We start from the raw sequence: 25,375 nt of genomic DNA, 5'->3' as shown, positions 1-25,375 counted from the left end.
TAAACATACACTTAAGTAGAACATGGAGTAACCTGGGCTTCTTATTAACAGTTCCTATGTACCTTTTGAGCAGTTTCCTCCTCTAAAAGTTCCAGTGGAAGAACAAGCCAAGCATGGCCAAAAGAAACGGGAAGTTAGTGCACATCTACAACACATTCAGGTCAAGGGAACTGGATACAACACTGAACCAAACTGTAGCATCAATGGTACTTTGCTCATCTTCCACAGGCTACAGCCTTGGACATGTTTAATGCACACTACAAATCGGAACAGATCTGCTGACTTGCCTGTACCTGGTATAGGTGGGACCTTAGGGTAAATATAATGGAAAAAGACTTGAGATAAAGTTGGCTGATCTTAATAAAGGACTTGACACACTGGATTAGACCATGGTCCATCTAGTCCAGGATCCCATCTCTTCAAAGATGCTTCAGAGCAAGGTACAAGAAACCCTATAGTGGGCAGTTACAGAATAATGTCCACCGTAGAAAAAAGAAATTCCCCTCCCTCTGTCATGTAGGGTTTGACTTATACCCTGAAGCACTAGGGTTTAATATCCGTTCCAACCCCAACTATGCACCAATTTTTTTTTAACCTAAGGTGACAGCAATGTTACTCAATACCCACATTGCATGTCCAAATTAATGAGTTCCATGTTACTACTACTTTAATTTATTCTGATTATTAAGTGACTCTTTCCCCCACATTTTACTCTATTCACTGGTGTTTGCACACACTAATTGCTAACTGAACAGAAGAGGCAGACCTGGATAGGCAAAATCCATTTGTCAAATTTCTTATTTTAAATACTTCCTTGCAAAAATACTGAAGTGGTTTAAATGAGTGTGTGAATAAGACAGTCTTAAAAAGCAAGCACTAGGCTAGACCTATGGTATTTCAGGTTCTTTCTTTTTTTGAAATTCACATCATGAAATAGAGGTCTTCACTTCCAATATAAACTGTCTGGAGGATATAGGTAATCTATTATTCCCTGGGGCATCATGGTTTCCAATTAGCATTGCATCTGAAAGGCGACTAACAGTAATAGCTTAGTTTAGTCTCACTAAACCTTTCATTTACCTTTCTTTCTGCTAAAGGCACAGGACCAACTGCCTCTCCTCTCTACCAGGAAATTATTTTTGTGCCTGGTAAACAGCTCTATCCCATTTCTAATCCAGATTGACATATTGGAGCTACTATCTGAAGCCCTAACCTCACAGGATTCTGTGCCTGACTTTCAGTCCCCAGGTACATTTCTCTTTCTGCACAGTGCTAATCTTCTGCTGCTTTGAGATTTGCATTAACCTGGCAGGCAACAGGAAGCACAAGGGTTTGCAGCCTGTTGCAGGTGGATACAAGTTGTGAGCAATCCCAGGAGAAAGTAGCACTGAATCAGACAGCGAGGACAGTTTAACCCTTAATTGGTACAGAAACACCCAAGAGTGATCCTGAACATTCCCATAATTAAGATTTATTGAGTACTGCCAGTCCTTATTTGGTGATTAAGCATAATACTGTTTGCATTTTTTGTACTATAAAGATGTCTCGCTGAACTGATTAGTTCATAAAGCCTTCAGGAACAATCACTTCTTAAAGGTTTTTACTGAAAAAATGTGGTAGCTGCAACTTTTCATAACTACATAAGTTTTTTCTACTATTCGTATTTTTGTACAACAGCTATAGCTACAACTTGATTTGAAAAATATAAACATTATAAATACAGCCACTTTAAAAAAAAAATCTATCTATTGTAGTTACAATCACTAACTTGGGACAACAGCTAACACAAACCACCAAACAAGATTATTTATACACAAACAAGATTATTTATACTTTGTTTTTTTATTTGAACCTGGTATTTCTAGCCTTATATTTACTAATTATTGTGAGAGCTGACATATCTATTTGGGCTACATTGTTCTGTAACAGTTGCACTGGAGTCACTAGGCAAATAGAGCAATATGTTAAATACGGGTAGGGTTTTTTATATATAAAAAATTTTTTAGCTAAAGATGACAGCTTCCCAAAAACCAAAATCCAGTGTGACCAATTTTTGTAGGGGTCAAGACAATCTCTTTCAAAGAGCTTTCCAGGTTCTCTTTTGTGTAGGTGGAATTTTGGAGGGGCAAAATGGGATTTTTGTTCCTGTAACTGGAAAAAATCTGAGCCCCATCTGGTTCCTTTTTTTTTTTTTTTAATCCCCCACTGTTGTGGTTAGTTCAGTAAAGTGGAGCAGAAAGTGGAGCACTTCTTTTCCTGCCTATAGGGGTAGAAGAAGGTTTGCAGTGCATTTAGCAAAGGTTTTCAGGTGCGCCAGTTGCATCTGCTTTCAAATATCTTTGAATTTATGAAATTCCAGATTGTACTGATTCTGCACCCCTAATCATAGCCAGGGCCGGCTTCAGGTGCTTGGGGCGGCAGTCCGTGTCCCACGGTGGCAATTCGGTGGTAGCTCCACCACTCTTCCTGCCGTGGTGGCTTTTGGGCTGCAGCTCTGCCTGGCAATTCAGTGGTGACTGCTTGGGGCAGCAAAATTGGTAGAGCCGCCCCTGATCATAGCAAATCTTATCCTTAAGTGTCTGGAACTAGCTATGACAAGTGATCCTATTGAGGTGGAAAGGAGCTGGATTGTTATCATGACATATGTGACAGGAAGAAAATCATGGGGGGAAAAAAAAAAAACTATCCAAATGGCCTCCATTACTACAGCATACTATACTTTTGCTTTGCTTCAGAAACCAATGAGCTAATCAGGTTCCACCTTTCTAGAAATATTTCCTAACTAATTAATTCAGTTTTCTGGATTTTGTTTTGATAGTTTTAACTAGACTGTCATAAGGTTTTTCTTTAGCTAGATCAAAGTACAGCTATACATTTTTATCTATTATATTTTTAAAATATCTTTCTTTGGAAAAATAAGGTAGAGTCAGTTCTACTGAAATGCCTTCTAAATGCAATTGAAAAAAAATTAATTGAATACAGAAAAAATGGCATGTCATTTTCCATTGACATTCCCTCCCTGAAGGAGATTATATATGTGCACTGAGTAAAGCCATGCCTCAATTTTTGCTTTCTCACTTTAGTATTTGATTAGGTAGCCATGACCATCTCTTTCAAGAAAAGAAATTTATTAACAGGATTTTTAAATCTATAATAACTAGTCATCACTATTATAAGAACACAAGAACAGTCATACTGGGTCAGATCAAAAGTCTATCTAGCCCAGTATCCTGTCTTCTGACAGTGGCCAATGCCAGGTGAGACAGAGGGAATGAACAGAAAATCATCAAGTCATCCATTCCTTGTCACCCATTCCCAGCTTCTGGCAAACAGAGGCTAGGGACACCATCCCTGCCCATCCTGGCTAACAGCCATTGATGCATGATGCTCCACAAATTTATCTAGTTCTTTTTTGAACCCTGTTATAGTCTTGACCATCACAACATCCTCTGGCAAGGAGGATGGGCTAAGTAGATAAAGGAGTATCCACGGCTTCTGTGTTATGGATAAAGAAAAGGAGTACTAGTGGCACCTTAGAGACTAACCAATTTATTTGAGCATAAGCTTTCGTGCTCATTAAGTCTCTAAGGTGCCACTAGCACTCCTTTTCTTTTTGCGAATACAGACTAACACGGCTGCTACTCTGAAACCTGTGTTATGGATGTGCTGCTCATATGATGCAGCTTTTCAGTGTTGATGTTGAAGATCTGACAGCTTTATTATACGTGAAAAAAGTGAAAAGCATTGTCAAGTTTTTAAAAAATAAACAAGTACCAGCAGCTATTTTTCAGAATCAGTTAGTAAAGCACTCAATTTCATCCACATTACCTGTCATACTCAATGGGCAACTTCTATTATCTAGCTCTTCAATCAGTTGCTGTTGAAAAAAAGGTGGCCAAGTCTTGTTCCCGAGTAATCCGCACTGACATTTTTGATGATGATGTCTTTTGGATGCAAAACTCACTCATTTCACTGTTTGAACCTGTAGCTGAGTTCATTCAGAAAATGTAAAGAGAAGGTTACTCAGCTTGCGCAGTAACTGAGGTTCTTCAAGATGTGACCCCCTGTGGGTGCTCTACTCCAGGTGACAGTGGTCAGTTTGGGGAATCGTACATGCAAAAACCAGAAATAGACTTCAGACCACCTCTGCTGAAAAGTAGTGACCATGTATCAAAATTCAAGACTAAAGAAGAAAATGGCAGATGAAGAATTGATTCAGTATTCATCAGATGAAGGGGATACCGATTAATGTGATTATGACAATGAAAAAGATATAGATGAAGCAGATGAAGAAAAAGAAGATAGTGAAATGCAAGATCCCTGAAGAATTGGTCTGCTGCCTGACTAGTATATGTGCATTTAAAAATGACTCTTTTAAAAAATATCTGCTCTCTGATTGTTTTATTTCTATTTAATTTCATTTTTTTCTTTTGTAACTTCAGTCTTGAATAATGTTCACATTTAAATATTAGTCTAACATTGCTAAAAGGTAATTATTCTTTCATTTTTTAGAACTTCCTTTAATTGTTTTTTGCATTTTTCTGTGTTAAAATAACTCAGTTAAGTAACGTTTTTGTCATTAGACATGAATATCTAAGGTTAAGTCTATTGGAAACCATAAAGGTTGACTCTTTTTTTGTTACTGTTCTAATAGACTGTTGCTTTAAAATATTTGACAATTTTTGATCAGTCAAATGCCCAACCCTACTATACCTGTTTAATGAAGATCACAAAGAGATTTCATATAAAATACTCTTCGTGCTCCAAAATGGCTGAACTAATTTTGCTTATACTACAAAAAAAAGAGAGATTTTCTCCTTTGGGCAAAGACAAACCTGGGAAATTTCAGCCTGAAAAGTGAAAGATTTGAAGAGATGGCCTTCTGAAAACAGGGGTTAGAATGGAAAGCTTAAATACAGAGGTTCCTACCACAACACACAATCTAATTCTTTCTTTAATCCAAAGATTTATTTTATAATCTGAAATAAATAAAAGTCAGATGCCTTAGTCATAAGAGGTTCCATCCCTTGGCTAAATCAAGGATTTCTCAAAAGTTAACAGAGTGAGAATGGCTCTAGCATTTAGCAATCAATTTGAATCAAAGCATGAATATTTTGTGAAAAAATTACATTAATCTAGCTCAGGACATAAAAATAGATATAGTGATTTTAATCTCTGGGAGACGAGAGGTGATCAAAATGAATATTTCAGACAAAATAATCTCACCGGAAGGAATTTCTCACAGGTTAACATACATATCTGTATACTAAAAGATAAATTAGAAAATATCTTCTTCATAGCTGAGGGTGGATGCCCCCCATATCTATGAATCATGTTCGTAATCTGAAGGTATTGTTGGAACCATAGCTACTGTTGGACAATCACACAGCAGTCATGACCAGAAATATTCCCCTTCCCCAACCCCGGCACTCATCTGCATCTGGTTAGGAAACTGTGGCAGTTTCTTTTAGACAAAGACCTTTCCACTGCAAGCCATGCCTGTGTCATCTCCAGACTGGACTACTATAGTGTGCTCCATGTGGGGCTATACCTTAATATTTAGCTTGGCTCTGCAGCAGTACATTGCTCCTGTACTCCCTTATTTGCACTTTGGTTTCAGGATTAAGTTTAAAGTGTTTGCTCTGATCTGAGACCAACTCTCCCCGTGCCCTACTGTTACAGTTGTGATCAGAGGAACTTGAGCTGGATTTTCCTTTGATTTAAAAAGAGAAAGGGCTCATGGTAAAGCATACCACATGAGCATCTTAGGCTTTGGAACAAACTCTCTTCCCTTAATTCAAAATACCTGTCAGTTGATTTTCAGGTGTACCTATTTACTCTTCTTTGCTGATAGAGAAGTTTGATGTAAACCAAGATCTATGCAGGAGTGGGAAGTTTTGTTAAGGCTGATATGTTTTGGCTTTTTGCCAGTTTTTCATTTTATTTCTGTAATTATTGCAAAAATCACCTAGAGGTGGTGTAGTTTATAAAAATACACATTCGGGAAGTGAAAACAGGAGAAAAAAATATAAAATGATGTAGGACAGCACAGATAAAAGATGTCTTATTTTACCCTGTTTATGAAACTAATACTATTTGGGTTTCAGAGTAGCAGCCGTGTTAGTCTGTATTCGCAAAAAGAAAAGGAGTACTTGTGGCACCTTAGAGGCTAACAAATTTATTTGAGCAAGTGAGCTGTAGCTCACGAAAGCTTATGTTCAAATAAATTTGTTAGTCTCTAAAGTGCCAAAAGTACTCCTTTTCTTTTTGCTAATACTATTCAGCAGACTTAATAGTGTGGATTTCGTCTTGAAAACTGAGCAAACACATTCCCATTTATTAACCTTGTTTTAAAGGGCAATACAGCGTAGGAGTGCTGTGCACTATCAGACAACTTCTGTTTTAACCTAGAGGTGGCTTCACTTCAGGGATAGGTGAAGGAGTATAGCTTCATAACGTTGCAATGCTTTAAGTTGCTCTTTCACAACAAAGAGATTGCACTACAGTACATGTATGAGGTGAATTGAAAAAATACTATTTATTTGATCATTTTTAGTGCAAATATTGACAGTCCTATTAAATATACATCCTCCTATCCAAATTTGGATAGGACCATAAGCCTCAAAGTTCTCGTTTGGTCACTTCAGTTATTTGGGAATAAAAAAGGCCCCCAAATTTTTCTTAAGTGGGGAAAAAATGAACTTAGGTTTACAATAAATAAGTTTACAGTGCTCCATAACCGTGTATACCCGAAGCAATTTAGCTTGGACTTCCAAAGGAAGATTCGGCTTTGGGATGAGACTATGCATACAAAGTTACAGCCTAAAACGACATTTTTCATTAAGTTACAAATAACTGAAAAGTGAAAGGGTTTATTACAAAAATCTCTTCTAAACAAAGTCCTAAGGCTTGCTCCATACAAAAGTTAACACACACACACACACACACACACAAATGGAACAGAAAACCTAAGATTTTCAAACCAGAAGAGATTTTCATATGTTTAATACATATTTCTCAGTATTTGGGGACTTGTTCTTTGAATTATCAATTTAAGAATGGTTTCAGAGTGGTAGCCGTGTTAGTCTGTATCAGGAAAAAGAATGAGAAGTACTTGTGGCACTTTAGAGAATTTGTTAGTCTCTAAGGTGCCACAAGTACTCCTCAATTTAAGAATGTTAGGATTCATTTCTGCTAAACACTGCAGCCAGAGAGAGTTATTACAAGATAAATTGATCACTATATTGTTTTAGGTTAACATCTTGAATATAGAATATCCAATAGCTAAAATTTAAACAGGATTACATATGTAAATATTTATACGGTTTTAACTAACATTGCTGTCATTTGTTAGCCCAAAATGAAAATGAAAAAAAATCCTATCCCATCTTAATTATACTGTTTTTAACTACACCAGCTTTAAATGTCAATCAGAGGTAATCCCCAAGAGGCCCACATACTTGCTGAGCTGCCCTCACTAATTAATGGATCATTAGTAAGAAAGAACCCCTTACTGCTACCCTGTGCACCACATACTGTCTTAATTACCTTTGTAAAGCAACCAATTTGTCTTTCACTCATTTGGTCTGAAATCCCAAGTGATTTGACTCAAAAAGCTTTATGTATAAAAATGTTTTAAGATAATTTCATTTTAGACATCAGCCAAAAAAAAAAAGTGGAGACAGTTTTCACCAAGATTTAAGAAAGAGGGTTTTAATAGTTAACTAAAAAAATAGTTAAATGTGAAGTTGAGAGCAGTAATAGTACAATATAGAAAGTAGAAAAACAATCCTTATAGAATGACAAATTTGCATATATCAATCCGACACAGTCTCTCTGCAGCTATTGACACAGCTGGCCATGATGTACTGCTGATCTGATTACATGACATAGCTGGAGTAGATGGCACAGCACTATAATGGTTAGTCATTCCTTTTCAATAGTACCCAGAGAGTGATTTCCTCTTCCCTAGAAATCTTTGCCTGCAGAGTCCCCAAGGAATGAAATCCATTCCTCTTCCTGTTGTATAGCTACATGAGACCACTTGGAGAAGTAGCAACATGCCAGGCACTCAACCGCCAACAATTTGACAACACAGTGGCATATCTCCTTTTCCACAGATGCAAAAACACAAACTCAAGTCAGGCATGATTAAAGTGAGGCTAAGCAAAAAGAGAAGACACTGAAGAACTGGCTGGGTTACCATCTTCCCCTTTAACAAGGGCATCTGGCCCAGTCCTCCTCTCCCAGCCGCCCATGTGTCGAAGTTGTGCAATGACTCAGGTTCATATCTGACTCTGCACTTAGCCTAGAAGACCAGGTAGTGCCAGTGATAAAAAAAAAAATGCTTTCTTCCACCTCCAGCTTGCTAGAAGTCTCATCTCTTCCTCCCAGAACTGATCACAGTGATCTATGCATGCGTCACCTCCACATCAGATTACTGGAACTCCTTGTATTTGGGGCTTAAGGTGGCAGCAATGGGGAGACTTCAGATCATGTGAAATATGGCAGCCTGCTGCCTCAGTAGGCAGGTCACCATAAGCACATTACCTCTGTGTTCTAATTCACTTTCATTGCTGTTTAAACTTTTAAGAGCGGGTTAGGACTCATCAACTCCTCCATCTACAATCCTATGCAAAAAGACAGTTTTGCTGTTCTGGGACAACACACCCAACAAAACCCAGGACAAATAATGAGAGAGCTGGAGACAAGTACAAAGCATTCAATTATGAAACAAGCTTCCAGAAGACTTCTGACTCATGCAGATTCTGATCACTTTCAGAGTATGTTATAAAGACAAAAGACGTTCCTCTTTGACAACATTTCCCACTATGGCCAAATTAATGTGAAGAGAGGAGGGCAGGAGAAAGGAAAAACAATAAAACAGAACACATGAATACCCAAGAACATCTGCCTCTACCTGGGAAGGGAGAAGAGCAGGAGACTCACTAAGTCCTCTAGTGCCCTCATGCAGATTTAACACCTGAGATGAAGTCAGCTTCTCAGATTGCGCATATAGAAAACTTTTGATGGATGAAATCCTGGTCCCAATGAAATCAACAGGAGTTTTTCTACTGACTTCAACGGGGCCGAGATTTCACCCTCAATGAGAATTACCACGACCCTTTGTGTACGTCTTAGCTGTCAAGAGGCCCAACATGATGTAATATTAAATATAGTTTTCCCAGCTGTTGAAGCAAGGCATAGAGTCCAGTGATCACCACTGGCTGAATCACCAGGCAGGCTCTAGAGAGCATCACATAATTCAGTACCAACTGAAGTCTGCAAGTTCAGCGGGCTCATCTGGGGGATACATTCAGGGAAAATCATACCTCTGTGGGAGTTTTACATGTAACTATTTTAAATTGGAATGAGATGAATGCCTCTTAGCTTTCATGGTCAGTCAGCTCTTCACTAGTAGCATCCCTCAAAAAAAGAGGGAGATATGAAACAGCATGTTACACCTACGGCTGTCAATTAATCGCAGTTAACTCACGTAATTAACTCAAAAAAATTAATTGTGATTAATCGCAGTGTTAAACAATAGAATACAAATGGAAATGTATTAAATATTTTTGATGTTTGTCTATATTTTCAACTATATCTATTTCAATTACAACACAGAATACAAAGTGTACAGTGCTCACCTTATATTATTTTTGAGTACAAATATTTGCACTGTAAAAATGATAAACAAAAGACATAATATTTTTCAATTCACTTCATACAAATACTGTAGTGCAATCTCTTTATCATGAAAGTGCAACTTACAAATGTATTTTGTTGTTACATAACTACACTCAAAAACAAAACAATATAAAACTTTAGAGCCTGTAAGTCCACTCAGTCCTACTTTGTACTAAATTGTTCCAAAAAACCACTTCACATTGTTATATTCAAACTTCCAGAGAAATTCACATCAGGCAATTTACTGCTTGTTTGTTTTGAGTCATTATGACAAAATGAAATGCATCATTCAATATATTCTCACTTCCAGGGTATAACAACAGAACTTGGTGTTAAATTGAAAGGATTTTCTGTGCGTCTTTTTAATGTGTGCGTATGTGCGAGAAGGCGAGCGGGGGTGTGTGTGAGGAGGCAAGTGGCAGGCAGATGGAGGGGGTGAGGAGGAGTCCCGGACTGGCCAAAGCCCAGAGCACACACTCTCCCCCGCCCCCGCCGTCCAGAGGAGCTCCAGGCTGGCTGAAGCCCCGAGCCCGCACATCTGCCCAGAGGAGCCCCGGACCACCTGCTGCTGTGCCTCCCCTCTCCTCCTCCAAGCCACCCAGATGTTTTTCATTATTATTTGGACTTCTATTGTGTCAAAGCATTTTTAAATTTACTTCAGAATTGTTATACAGACAACCACTTTTACCAAAAAAGCAAAAGAAACAATAATAAAAAAAGACAAGAACATGCAGAGCACCTCTTTTGTGTCTCTATTCTGTTAGGTCCAGAAAAGAACAGAGACAATTGTGCATGATTTTTATTATTGAGTCTGCAAAAACACAACCCAAAACCTTACATAAATAAATTACAAAGATTTGGATGTATATATGTGCATATTACTTTAACAACTTTAGGAAAAATAAATAATTTTAGGAAAAAGTGTCAGTGCAGTCACCAGCAAGAGTTGGTAGCCGCACTCTGAGGCCACCAAAAAATCTGTTGCAAAAACCCCTGGCCTAGAAAGCCCCAGCCCTCACAGAACAAGGGTGCAGAGCCCCTGAGTTGAAGGAAAAAAGAACTGAGGCTTGCACAGGAGCCCAGTGAACTCTGAAGTGGACACTGATACTCCCTTGCAGGGAGCTGCTTAAAGGCTTTTCTTCACCTTTCTTTTGTTTAACCCCTTCTACGAACTACGGGCTATTTGTTGGCATCACTGGGGACAGAGACGGGACGACATAGTCAGTATGCTCCAGCTGGAAAGTGAATACCAACCGTCTAAAAAGACACCCTGCAGAATCTGCTGTGGTGAAGATGGAGTTATTGGACTCATGTGCATGCATTCCCCATGGAGCCTAATGGGAATGTGCTACCATGGACTGATTTGTGACACCAGGCCTAAAGGAGGCCAAAAACTTCAAACTCAGTCAAGATCTGTTTCAATTTAAAGCTGAACTGGAAACTCTTTGGTAGTTCACTGACCGACGCATGTTTTAAAGCCATTATCCTCAACACCTACAAATGCTTTGGTAGGTAAGCTGCACACTGAAAGAGCCTCTGGAGAAAGTGAACTTAAAATTTGGAGTATAAGGCCAATATCAGCAAAGAATAATATCTGATATTAGTAACTTGTATTAACTTAGAGGGAGGAGTGCACAGGCATAAAGCAAGACTGTGTGTACAGTCAGTGACATCAAGCCATACAATGAACAAGTGACATTACATGATATCCATCTAAAAATGAAAGCCATTTGCTACTGAGAAAATGAGTTGAGCTTTAAGAATCAGCAACTTTAAAAAAAAAAAAAAAGCAAACCACAGGAAAGAAATACTTTTTAAAAAAGTTGCCAGCTATTTTAAACAACAATTTTTTTATTTGGTCAGTTTCTTCTTACTTTTATCAATTTGCCTCTCTTACTCCTGTATTCCCTTCCCCCCCCCCCTTCACCTGGAGTGGCCCCTCAAAGACCTCAAATTAAGTTTTTATAACAAATAATACTTAGCAAAGAGAACTAACAATCCAGATTGATTTCCCAGACTGATGTCCCACATTGATTTCCACTTACTTACCCTGCTTCTTTTTCCCTTTGGAGATCATATGTTCTACATGTCTGTGCAGCATCTAGCACCTTTTGGAAGCTATCAAAACTATATACATAAAAAGGGTCTTGTACACCAACACAAAAGCCAATCCCAAAAGTTTGTTGTGTGCATAATCCTGGAAATAGTGGATATGAATAATAAAGGACATGTTTTTCCCACTTGAAGAGTTTGTAGCATATTTTAGTAGGTAAAGACACACAGAATAAAAATGATATGTAAAAATATTACTATCTGATCTGAAAGATCTAAAGTTTGACTGATTTTCTTTTCATGACATAGTGTTAAGCAGGCACAAGTCAGAAATCTATTTCCATGGGGATATTGATACACTCTACATTATAATAATCTGTGCCTATTAAGAGACATTATGGTGAGTGACCTGACTCAAACAGATAAGCATAGTGATCTTTTTCAACACAGGACCAAGTTTGATGTGCAATTTGGGGTATTACTCTGATAATATCAAGCACTGCAACTTTGTTCTGTGTTTTTCCCCCACACACATCTAGTTACTTTTTAATCACATACATGAAAAGTTGCAGTAGATGATTATTTATGAAGAGATTTGCAGCTAAAATATATGGAAGTTCTTGATCTCATTACTTACTGATTTTTTGAAGCATAAGGCTCTTTGCATGAAATCTGCATACACGTAGACTGCACTAATAACTAAGGAATAAAACTTTCTTTTAACTTATACACATTGTTTTTCAGTCTTGTATTTCCCAATTTCTACTGAGTTCTTGCAACAATAAAAGCTTGATTCTTTTGTTATATGTAAGGGTTCCAATAACCATAGTTGAACAATGCTCATATATATGCAACTAAAGCTATTGTATCATTGTAATAAAAATACAGGATTTGAACTCTTTGTATAAGCAGCAAGCTATATGCAGCCATAAACAGTTATGAAATTTCATATACCTGGATACTGATATGGATGGTAAAACACTTATAATAATTTAACCAAAGTCTTTGTAGCATGGTGCTACATGGAGGGGTTTTCATTTAAATGCAGAGTATTTTTGGTTATCAACTGTTTGAAATATAGCAAACCAATTCACCAAAAGAGGCTGAGATGAAGTATGCTCAAATCCTGTATTTCATATTCCAAAATGGCACTGAGTTCTTTTCTGCTCATGTTATTACCATTTCTATTAAGTGGTATAAGTTATTTTTAATATTTGTATTACTGTAGCACTTAGGCACCCTTGTCATGGGTCAGGACCCTGTTGTGCTAGTTCAGTGGTCCCCAAACTATGGGGTTCTTTCAAACAGCACAGTTCCCTCAAAAAATATAGGCCACCAAGCACATGACAATTGCATCACTGACAATTTTAAATCAAAACTGGATGTTTTTCTAAAAGATCTGCTCTAGGAATGATTTTGGGAAGGTTCTATGGCCTGTAGAGGTCAGACTAGATGATCACAACAGTCTCTTCTCACCTTGCGATCTAGGAAATAACTCAGAGATGGGCAAACTACGGCCCGTGGGACCCTTCTGCTCAGCCCCTAAGCTCCTGTCCCGGGAGGCTTGCCCCCGGCCCCTCCCCTGCTGCGTTGTCCCCCCGCAGCCTCAGCTCACTACGCCGCCAGCACAATGCTCTGGGCACCAGAGCTGCAAGCTCCTGGGGCAGCGCAACTGCAGAGCCTGGCCTGACCGGGGGCTCTATGCTGCGTGGTGGCATAGCTGTCCAGCCACCAGTGCTCCAGGCAGCACGGTAAGGGGGCGGGGGTGTGACCAGGGGGCGGGGAGGTCAGAGGGTGGGGAACAGGGAGGTTGAATGGGGGCAGGGGTCCAGGGGGGCAGTCAGGAAGGAGGGGGAGTTGGATGGGGCAGTAAGGGGCAATCAGGGAGCAGGGAGGTGAATGGGGCAGGGGTCGGCGGGGGGGGGTTGTCAGGGGGCGAGAAGCAGGGTGGGGACGGGGGGAAGGGACAGATAGGGGGCAGGGGCCAGGCCACACCATGCCTGGCTGTTTTGGGAGGCACAGCCTCCCCTAACCCACCCTCCATACAATTTCCAAAACCCAATGCGGCCCTTAGGCCAAAAGGTTTGCCTGCCCCTGAAATAACTGAATACTGGAAATAAAACATGAAACGTCTCATGCACAAATACCATGATATGTTCCATCAAGTTTTAAACGAGGTATCAAAGTTTGCAAACATTTATTTATTTGAATCTTTGTACAGCAAAAACATCAACTCTAGATATATTTGAGCTTTTCAGTGCATGACAGCTTGATTTGGTATTTGAAAGCAACAAGAAATCCACTACGCAGTTGGATACAGTTAAACAAAAAACTCAGGGAAGTAACAATTATTCCCACAGCAACTGGAACTAAGTTACATTGTACTTGTAAACTAAGACAAATTTATCAGCATATATAGAAGTTTATGTTACTTATGCAAAAGGAATACAGATTACAATTACCGTACATGCCATAATTTTGTATATGCCCAAATCTTTAAACTTTCAGCCATAACACTAAATTAGAGGAGCATTGTCAGTTCGGTTAGGCTCAAAGTGTAGCTGCTTGAGAGTAGCATAAAATATAAAAAGTCATATTGGCAAACTGCCAGGAATCAAAGGGATCCTACTAATTTGCAAATTTATGTAAATATATGCATGAATTTATGCCCATTTGTACTCTCGCAATACATTAATACATTAAGTATTTTATTATTATTAACCTTAAAGCTGTATGACTATTTGTATTTCCCATTCATCTGTCATACCCTTCTTTTTCCCCTTGCCATTTTTTCCTCCCTTTCCATAGGTTTGCTCTTTTACCATACCCCTATGCTTAAATTATTCCTTTTTCTAACCAGGCTCCTCTTAATTAAAAGTTTAAAATAAAGCAATTAAATAAGTTAGCACCCTTGGCCCAAATCCTATTAATCTTACCCACACAAGTCCCATGTATCTAAATGAATTACTTAGGCAATAAAGCGACCAGAATGTGGCCCACTCTGGAAGCAAAGTGGAAACAAGTTAACAAATAAGTTGAGCTATCTAGAAAAGGATGACTAAAAACCTTTTAGTACAAAATGTCCACGTTGGCGATCATTTCGAGTTCATATAAAGTGGAGTGTGCAAATTTTTATACAAGACGGTAATTTAATCATGTATAAATGAGGCATTATTTTAAAAAACATTCCAATAGCATACCCAAAGACAGATACTTCAAAAACTAAATTGACAGTATGAGATCATTCAGTTATATCTTTCAACATTAGTTACAGAAGCCTTGTTGCTATTTATAAATACAGGCTTTTGTACTCAGTGCGTGTTCAAAAGTGGGTTGCAAACATTAAGACTCCACATATGCTCATGAGAAAAAGGAAGTGAAACACTTTCACTGTCAATTTGAATGAAACGCTAGAAGTATACTTTACACTTGCTCCACTAGAAAATCTGCTGTTTTAACACCGCAACAAAGATTCTAATAAGTGTACAATTTTAAAAACGCCTGACAATGAGACTCTGAAGGGAAACTGTCAACACAAAGACAGGCTTCAGAGTAACAGCCGTGTTATTCTGTATTCGCAAAAAGAAAAGGAGTACTTGTGTCACCTTAGAGACTAACCAATTTATTTGAGCATGAGCTTTCGTGAAGTGAGCTGTAGCTCACGAAAGCTCATGCTCAAATAAATTGGTTAGTCTCTAAGGTGACACAAGTACTCCTTTTCTTTTTGTCAACACAAAGACATTTTTCAGAGGTCTCTTTTCTATTATCACTAAGATCTAGGATTATTACAAACGAAGAAACTGCAGCTCCCCATTAGATTAGTTTCTTTTTTACTCAGATCAGGGAAATGTTTATTCCCCTCCCCCTCCCGTGCTTCCACTGAAGCGTTGGAGGTCTGCTGGGACTCTCTCTGGTATGTGTGAAGCGGCTACAGGAGCCGGTGAGCGATGCTACTCCTTGGAGAGGACCCTGCTGCCCGGGGTGCGCTCCCCGCCCAAGCCTCTGCCCTGCCCTGCCGCCGGCGCGACCGACTCGTTCCGGGTTCGCAGCCTATCAGGCTGAGCCACAACAGAGAAGTCCGCCAACCGGGAGCTGCTCCCGCTAACCCCCCCCCCCCGGGCAGCTCATGCGGCGGCGCTGCCAGCCAGAGTCACCCCCCGCCGCACACACACCGCCCGGAGCGGGCTCGGGAAGGGGAGGGAGGGTCTCGGGGGGCGAGAGCAGCACCACAGGTCGCCCCCATGAGGGGCCACCCAGAGTATCCGCCCCAATACACCGAGCCCGCTGGCGCCCCCACCCAGCGACGCCCCCCACCCAGCGCAGACGGGGAAAGAGGTGCCTGAAACTACACGAGGAAGCGCGGAGGGAAACCCAGGATTCACGATGGGAAACTAGTCACAGACTGGCCGGGACACCTGCCACCCCCTCAATCCCCCCCCCCCCCCAGCTCTCACCCCCCCCCCAGCTCCCAGCCCATGGCGGGACAGGGCTGTCTGACTAGGAGCCAGTACCCCCGGCAGCAGCCGCCGCCGCCGCGCCAGGCCGGTGAGAGCGGGGCAGCGCCGGGCTCACAGGGGCGGCGGGAGGCTGGGCCGGTCACTCACCAAGATCAGGAGGACGCAGCCGGGGTCAGGCGGGGGCAGGAAGATGGCGGGTCTCATGGTAGATCAGTCACACTAGGGGCGGGGGGTGATGCGGCTCCCACTCTCGGCGGCGGCGGCGGCGGCTCCTCACTTCCCCCGTCTCCAGGAAACACCCCGGACAAGTTCCACTGGGAGCTCCCGCCTCAGCCACACACTTCCGGGTTTCAGCGCGGCGCGGGGCACGCCGGGAATTGCAGTCCTGCCCGCAGAGGTGGGTGGAACACCATTTCCCGCCATGCACCTCGCTGAGCGCGGAGGCGGGGCCGTCGCAACCCGCTGCCTCCTGGGAAAGGTAGGCATTTCTCTCCCTTGCCCCCCCCCCCCATCATCTTCCACGCGCGCGGAGCGGAGCGACTCCCACAATGCACTGGGGGTGGCCCCGGCAAGTGCCTGCTCCGCTCCTCCCCTCCCGGCGCGGCAGGGAGGGGCCCGCGCGGCGGCGGCGGCCCAGGTGAGTAGCGGGGCGGTCGCAGGGCGAGGCGCCTCTCAGCCCTGCCCGGCGCCTTCCGCGCTGCCGGGGACACGCGTGTCCGGCGGTGGCTGTGGGAGCGGGGCGGCAGCGCCGGGAGCCCCGGCCCGCACCCAGCGGCTCGTGGGGGAAGCCGAAAATCTTCACGGTCTCTGAAGAGATTTTGTTCTTAAAACGTCCCGCTCGCCGCGCCCCTGCCACCGCCTCGGCTCCCGCCCCATGGACCTTGCTACGCCCCAGGCTCCCGCTCTGTGTCCAGCTCTCCCATCGCCGTGGTACCCGCTGTCAGTGATGTGCCGCGGCCCCCAGGGTCACCAGTGACTGATGGGGTTGCCAACCCTCCAGGATTGGCCTGGCGTCCCCAGGAATTAAAGATAACTCTTTAATTCAAGATTATGTCATGTGGTGAAACCTCCAGGAATACATCCAACCAAAATTGGCAGCCGTAGTGACTGACGGGGCAATGTTCAGGACAGTTCAGTTTGTCTGTATTTTGTTCTGGTTTTTAAACTCGGCTAGGGATTTTCTAATTAAAAATAGTGTGGCTGTTTGTTAATTTTCTTGTGTCTGTTGCCAGTAGCAACGGTGTGCTTCAGTTTAAAAAAAATTAAATAAGCACACATTGCTAATGCCAGCATCAGCACACCGATTTTCATTAGTTCAGGTCATAGCCAGTAAAGTAATTCCTTGTTCAGTGGTATGTAATTAAGGTATTTGTTTACTTACTACAGGCATTCGTTGGGTGCCAAATACTGTGGTAGCTGGGTTCCAAAATATGTTTAGTTATCAATAAACTGGAGGGAGCTCAGAGAATAGCAACAAAATTGTTAAATAAAATTGAATGGAATATTTAAAACCCTTTGATCAGCTCTAATTCAAACTATTATTTATATTTCTAATGTAAAAACAAGTATAGAGAAGCAAAACAGGACACAAGCCCATTTTAAAAACTCATTTGCAGATCAACATTAGTTAAGTGTGCTGTGGTGCTCATTATCTTGTGAGGGAAGTATAAGTTTGGAGTTAAGAGATCTGGAGTCTGTTCCTGACTCTACCACAGACTACATGCTTGACCTAGGGCAAGTTACTTTGCCCAAATTTTACAGACATGGGTGTCCAAATTTAGACACTGAAACCTCTATTCAAGTCATATTTGGCTTAAATTTTAATTATGTGCTGAACTTTAGATACTCAGTCTGACACATTCAACCCTAACATCTTTCTCAGTTTCTCTAGATATAAAATTAGTGTAATATCTACTTATCGGTAATTCATTCATATTTTTAGAATGCTTTTATATCTTTCAATGAACTATGCTGTTATACATGCAAAGACTAGATCAATCAAAATTTGGCACAACTGCTTTTTTATTGTCTTAAAATTTGACAAGTTGGTATCTTGCCAACACAGAAAAGTGATGTCACTTTAACCTTGTGTATGTGAGCAAGAATCATCATAATTTTGTATGAAATCTCACATAATTTAAGTCCTATTGATGTCCAAGTAATTATCCATATTTTTGTTGTCATGATAAAATGTAATGTTGCCAGCATCCTGGGTTCTCAAAATTCATAAGGTAAACTACTGTTCCTAACTGCAGGATTCAAGTTTTAAGGACATTTAAAATAAGTAGCGTATTCATTAATAAAAGTTTTCAGTGTAATAACCAATTTCATACAGAGATGTTAATTGTGTAATAACTAGATGATTGGAAACACCTATGGTTGATGTGTATTAAAAATAGTTCCAAAATGACTTCTTTCATAAAAGGAGCCTGTAGTTTGTCTTGTGAGCCAGTAGCAGTAGAGGCATTGCTTGATGCCCACCCCCCTTTCAGAGTGGGAGGTGAACCCATTTGATCCCACCTCTGAAATCTGGATCTTCACTGAAGGAGGTCAACCAACTGTGAGTGGAGTGCAGCAGGTTAATTAACCCTGAGTTCCCTTCTCCTTTTAATAAAAATTTTTGTTTGTTATACACAGACTTGTGAATGGGGAAGTATTGCCTCTTGGGGTGCCTGGGGGAGGGGGTGATGGTTAGTTTTCTGAGATTATTGGGTCAGGGCTCAAGCCGTTTCTGTTCTGTATTGTTAAAAGGAACCCCTACTTATTGAACATGGCCTTTGTTGTTGCCAACTCCACCTGGTAAAAGGGTTACACTTTGCAGGGCTCCTCTGGGATCTTGGATCAGTACCCTTCACAAGAACAGTTTGAGTAAACTTAATTTGTGAAAATACCACAGCCACAATCCAAAAGTAGGTTTCAGAGTAACAGCCGTGTTAGTCTGTATTCGTAAAAAGAAAAAAGAAAAGGAGTACTTGTGGCACCTTAGAGACTAACCAGTTTATTTGAGCATGAGCTTTCGTGAGCTACAGCATCCGATGAAGTGAGCTGTAGCTCACGAAAGCTCATGCTCAAATAAACTGGTTAGTCTCTAAGGTGCCACAAGTACTCCTTTTCTTTTTTCTTTTTAATCCAAAAGTAGTAGCCATAAGCCAACATCCACCCCACCATATGCTGGCAGTATCCTTTGCCTCAGTTTCCTACCATCTCCTTTCTCTCTGTTGCACCCCCCTCACAGTTAATTGAATTTGGTCAGTGAAGACCCAGAGTTTGGAGGTGTGTTTGTATAGGTTCAGCTCCCGTCCCTGAAAAGGAGGGGTGGGCGTCAAGCAATGCCTCTCTGCAACTTGCTTGCTGCTGTTGTCTTTGCCACCGTACGCTCATGCTTCCCTGCTGCTATCGCTGCTGCTTGCTATGAACTGCCTCTTCTGCAATTGCATGGTCTCAGGATCCACCACTTAGCCCAGTTCTTAGTGATTTCACTGGGTAGTGGGATACCTCTGTGCTGCTGACTCTTCATTGTTATTCACTACAGCACTACCCATACACCAGGCTTATGGCATAGCTCTCAGACCTGATCTGTCATTTCAGTTCTAGTAATCACTGAACAGAACCAAGGATTCTCAATGGAGTCCAGTCAGTTCTGTCTTTCAACACCAGATAAGGGGTGTCTGTAACTATTAGGCAGAGTCCACACCATCAAGTAGAAACACCTGTCTCTATTCCTACCTCCTCTCATTTTCACTGGGATTTGGCATCCTTACTGCCTGCTTGGCAAGTGAGGTTCAGTTTAGGGGGTGACCTTCTCAGTCAGGGCATGTTAAGTACAGTTCTGCTGCTCTTTACTCATACACTAAAGATGGCAACGTTTCATTATCCCTGCATTTAATGTTAAAATTATCTAATACACAGGTTAAGGAAAAAAGAAAAGGAGTACTTGTGACACCTTTGAGACTACTGCATCCGATGAAGTGAGCTGTGGCTCACGAAAGCTTATGCTCAAATAAATTTTTTAGTCTCTAAGGTGCCACAAGTACTCATTTTCTTTTTGCAGATACATACTAACATGGCTGCTACTCTGAAACCTGTCATTAGGTTAAGGAAAGAGTGTCTGTTAGGGCTGTCAAGTGATTAAAAAAAATAAATTATGCTATTAATCGCACTGTTAAACAATAATAGAATACCATTTAAATATTTTGGATGTTTTCCACATTCTCAAATATATTGATTTTAATTATAACAGAATACAAAGTGTACAATGCTCACTTTATATTTATTTTTATTACAAATATTTGCACTGTAAAAAACAAAAGAAATAGTATTTTTCAGTTCACCTAGTACAAGTACTGGAGTGCAGTCTCTTTATCATGAAAGTTGAACTTACAAATGGAGAATTATGTACAAAAAATAACTGCACTCAAAAACAAAACAATGCAAAAATTTAGAGCCTACAAGTCCCCTCAGTCCTATTTCTTGTTCAGCCAATCGCTCAGATAAACAACTTTCTTTACATTTGCAGGAGATAATACTGTCCACTTCTTGTTCACAATGTCACCTGAAAGTGAGAACAGGTGTTCGCATGGCACTGTTGTATCCAGCATCGCAAGATATTTACGTGCCAGATGTGCTAAAGATTCATATGTCCCTTCCTGGTTCAACCACCATTCCAGAGGACATGCGTCCATGCTGATGACAGGTTCTGCTCGATAACAATCCAAAGCAGTGCAGACGGATGCATGTTCATTTTCATCATCTGAGTCAAATGCCACGTGCAGAAGGTTGATTTTCTTTTTTGGTGGTTCCGGTTCTGTAGTTTCCGCATTGGAGTGTTGCTCCTTAAGACTTCTGAAAGCATTCTCCACACCTCATCCCGCTCAGATTTTGGAAGGCACTTCAAATTCTTAAACCTTGGGTCGAGTGCTATAGCTGTCTTTAGAAATCTCACATTGGTACCTTCTTTGTGTTTTGTCAAATCTGCAGCAAAAGTGTTCTTAAAATGAACAACGTGCTGGGTCATCATCCGAGACAACTATAACGTGAAATGTATGGCAGAATGCGGGTAGAATAGAGCTGGAGATGTACAGTTCTCCCCCAAGGAGTTCAGTCACAAATTTAATTAACGCATTATTTTTTTAACGAGTGTCATCAGAATGGAAGCATGTCCTTTGGAATGGTAGTGAAAGCTTGAAGGGACATATGAATGTTTAGCATATCTGGCATGTAGCTACCTTGCAAAGCCAGCTACAAAAGTCCTATGTGAATGCCTGTTCTCATTTTATGGTGACATTGTAAATAGGAAGTGGGCAGCATTATCTCCCATAAATGTAAACAAACTAGTTTGTCTTAGTGATTGGCTGAATGAAAAATAGGACTGAGTGGACTTATAGGCTCTAAAGTTTTGCATTGTTTTCTTTTTAAGTTGTTACGTAACAAAAAACCCTGCATTTGTAAGTTGCACTTTCACAATAAAGAGATTGCACTACAGTACTTGTATGAGGTGAACTGAAAAATACTTTCTTTTGTTTATCATTTTTACTGTGCAGATATTTCTAATAAAAAATAATATAAAGTGAGCACTGTACACTTTGTGTTCTGTGTTCTAATTGAAATCAATATATTTGAAAATGTAGAAAAACATCCAAAATATTTAATAAATTTCATTTGGTATTCTATTGTTAGTGCAATTAAAACTGTGATTAATCACGATTAATTTTTTGGGGTTAATCGTGTGAGTTAACAGCGATTAATGGATAGCCTTGGTGTCTATACATATGAGTATAATTCTAAAATTATCCAAAAGTACAAAGTGTGGTTTAAAAGTCATAAAGTGCATATAGTACATAATCTGCAGTATCGCAAATTTAGGTTAATAAATTTAATTCAGGGTGGATTTGATTTAAATCAGTCAGGAAGACTTGATTTAATCATGGATTTCTACATAAAAGTGCATTCTTGTTGGTTGTTATAACCTTAATACATATTTTCACAACTCCAAGATAGATGTACGTTTCATTTTTAGAAGGTACACACTATACATTTTTAAAGTGCTTTATTCTGAAAACTTTTCAGATTACTTTTACAGCTATATCGGAAAATTAATGATTGTTTGGTTATTTCATTTACCAAAGGTAATTGAAGCAGATAGTTCACCTCCCAATGACTTCATAAATATCTCCATTTCAACAGGTTAATCATTAATATTTGGAGGATTTTCTTGCCATGCTGTATTAAGAGGAGAACATCACCAAACAGACATTTAAATTGTTTTATTTAACTAAAACCAACAGCATTATGTATTCTGGATTTTTTTCTTCAACAGCAAACACATAATATTTTAACAAAACAAGCATATGAATTTTTGAATTAAACATTCAATTTTTTTAAAATCACGTTTGTTTTTGTTTGTTAACTAAAATAGTTAAATGAATTTAAAAAAAATTAAATCGACTGTGTCAGCCAGGCCAGGTCAACATGAGAAATTTAAAATATTGGCTTCTGCAGCTAACTCAGTCGTCTTCACCTTCATTTTCCTATTTGTTCATAATCTGGAAAAGGAAAACAAGCTTTCCTGCTTTTTCAGGTCTCAAACGATTTCTCAATTTGGAATGAATTAGTCCAAAGGAAGAAAATATTCTTTCTAAACTGGCAGAAGAAGCTACTGCTGTTAAAAATGAGATTATCAGTTTAACAATCTGAATCCAAGTGCTTAAGTGACTTCCACCAGTTCACTGGTGTGACTTTCTTTAAAACATCAGCAAACATACAATTCTTGAATGGTTCTTATTCCCAAACTGGGTCTTTTTTACAGCCTGCTGCCATTATAGGTTTTCCCTTCTAGTGAGAGAATGGTATGGTAGATCTCAAATCAATGAAGGCTAAGCTCAGAAAGACCTCAAGACTTGTGAAATATGCTGCTCAAACAGTTTCACTTGTGTTTCTACTGCCTGTCCCTCCCTTCTCACTTTTATCTCCAGACTTCTTCTCCTTGTCCAGATCAATTCCGCCCCAACTATGTTCTATTCATTGAACTTTTTGAAACTTTGCACTTCCCACTCTTTCTTTCACACTCACCTCCCAACACATACTTGGGTTTTTGTTGTTTGTTATTACTTCTTGGTACTTCCTGCAATGCACATATATTCTTTGTAATTTTATTTTTTCAAAGTGTGTTATTTTAGTTTTTTTACTGGTCTATGCTTTTCATAAATTTTATTTCTCTCTTACATTTAAATTTAATTCTTTGAGTAGTGAGTTCCAAAATGCCTAACCGGTCTTGGCTGGAGTAATTATCCCTATGGTAACTTTTTAAAAATATATATTATATCTAGAGCTTTTTGTTTCTACTGGTGGCATACATCTGTGCATTACCTTGATATGGTGCACATAACAAAATTCATTCCGCATGTGGATGGAAAAAAATAGAGGGAACATTGCTGGCAGGTAGCCAAAACTGCTACCAGATGTTCCAACAATAGTCAAATCTGCTCCACATACAGTTGCGCCTTGTTGGGTAGTTCCCTTAATCGCTGAGGGTCTTTCATGCAACTATAGGAGAGAGAAATAGGCGAACTCAACAAAAATTGGCAAGGGAACAGGGGGTGAGGTACTAAAACTATTTTTAAGTAGTTGTTTCAAGTTGATGGTTTCCCCGTTAAAGAATCTATGATGATCTGAATCACAAATATCCCATATCTCCTTAACCTCACTGTAATTCAAGGAACATATAAGAAGGCATAGACCCTTTGCTAAGTTGGGAGAAAAAAATAACGTGGAAGAAGGGTTTTGATTTCTTCTTCTTCCTCAGAAAACTCAGTGAAAAGCACAGACCTTCAAGGAAAGAGCACAGGCATCTCAAAAGAAGCAGATATTCACCAAGTTCCTTCATGGAAGAAGAAGAATTTTGTGGGAGCCAGTTGTAGAAAGTTAGGAGACACTATTTTCCCCCCTGATGATTTATTATGCATTAAATGCCATAATCTATGTGTGTCTTACAGCTGTGTACTAGAGCCATCACTATTGTATAAGAGCACCTCCCCATTTATTGGATTGGCATAACAAGGTCCCTAGTGGATTTCATAGGTTTTTCCCCTTCCCCAGTGAAAGGAAGATCTCATTGTGTTAGGCCTTTTATCTATTTGTGGCCTTTTGGGGTATTGTTGGAAAAGGTATACTGGAGTTTTTTTTCACAGGAGCAAGAGGAGAAACTGACAAGGGAAAACGTATCAAAGGGCAGCTAGTTCTCCACTAACTCAAAGAAGGAAATCCGTCACCCTCTGAGTAGCATCCTGGAATACATCATCAAATGTGAATGTGATCAACTTTAATAAATCAGAAAACAAGAACAACATTTTCAGTAGTCCTATCCAATGTGCAAGGTCCAAGTAAACTATGTATCCCACTGTAAGGCAAATGTTGCATTTGCATCGTTTTTAAAGGATACAGTAATCTCTTCTCTCCCCATTATTCAGGTTATTTATTTACTTTTTCCCTAGACTGGTATATAATTCCCAAGTCTCAGTTTTTTTGCAAAAACTCAACAGCAATAGTTGCAGGTCAGCTTAGTTTGTATTACATTTTTGCCTAAATATATGTTGTTGGATGTAATTTGTAGGAAGTCAGGAGCATAGCTGAGGAAGAAAGCCATGGGACTGGAGAGGCAAGGGTTAAGTGACAGCTTAGAATCAGATGGGAGCAGTTATTATATAGAGGAAAACCACTGCTGGGCATGGATCAATAGCCAAGTTGCTACACAGGGAAGGGCCTCCTCTGTGTATTGTTTAAAAGACTATTCTTTTCTTTTCAAAGCAAAATGGAATTTAAAGACTGCTTCAGTATTGCCAACCGCAAACTTCCAAAAATCATGAGTCAGGCCCCCCTAAATTGTGATATTATCTTAGAAATCATGAATTTAAAAAAAAATGGGGGGGGGAGGCTCTTTTAGTGTGCCGCCAGCTTTTTGGACCTTTAGGATAGCATCAGGACACATTTTCAAGCTTTTCTCTGCAACCACAAAGACTAGAAACTTTTTTTTTTTTTTTTTTTTTTTAAAGCAAGAGCTAACGTTTTTATGCAGTAGGATGTGTGACAGGTTGGACCCCCCATCCGCGATGCCACCTGATGTGCTGAGGTCCCACTGGTTCTGCCCGTTCCACCAGCGTGGGTTTCCTCACCCTGTCCTAGCT

The 25,375-nt window shown here is 40.2% G+C and overlaps 2 protein-coding genes across 3 annotated transcripts in view; one reads left to right on the top strand and one right to left on the bottom strand.

Annotated features, from left to right (window-relative positions):
* ERP44 (endoplasmic reticulum protein 44) overlaps positions 1–16,616 on the bottom strand; it is a 124,407-nt gene extending 107,791 nt beyond the window's left edge. The window contains exon 1 of the mRNA XM_037893430.2: positions 16,344–16,616. Within this exon, the coding sequence (XP_037749358.1) occupies positions 16,344–16,400 (57 nt within the window). The 5' untranslated portion in view covers positions 16,401–16,616. The remainder of the gene's footprint in view (positions 1–16,343) is intronic.
* Positions 16,617–16,707: 91 nt separating this feature from the next.
* INVS (inversin) overlaps positions 16,708–25,375 on the top strand; it is a 212,542-nt gene continuing 203,874 nt past the window's right edge. For both annotated transcript variants that reach the window (XM_037893419.2, XM_037893418.2), the window contains exon 1: positions 16,708–16,833. The gene's annotated coding sequence lies outside the window, so the exon portion shown is untranslated. The remainder of the gene's footprint in view (positions 16,834–25,375) is intronic.

The sequence above is a fragment of the Chelonia mydas genome, chromosome 2 (assembly GCF_015237465.2).
Source record: "Chelonia mydas isolate rCheMyd1 chromosome 2, rCheMyd1.pri.v2, whole genome shotgun sequence".
Taxonomy (NCBI): domain Eukaryota; kingdom Metazoa; phylum Chordata; order Testudines; family Cheloniidae; genus Chelonia; species Chelonia mydas.
The sequence above is the reverse complement of the archived record's forward strand: the minus strand, read 5'-3'. Positions and strand labels throughout refer to the sequence as shown.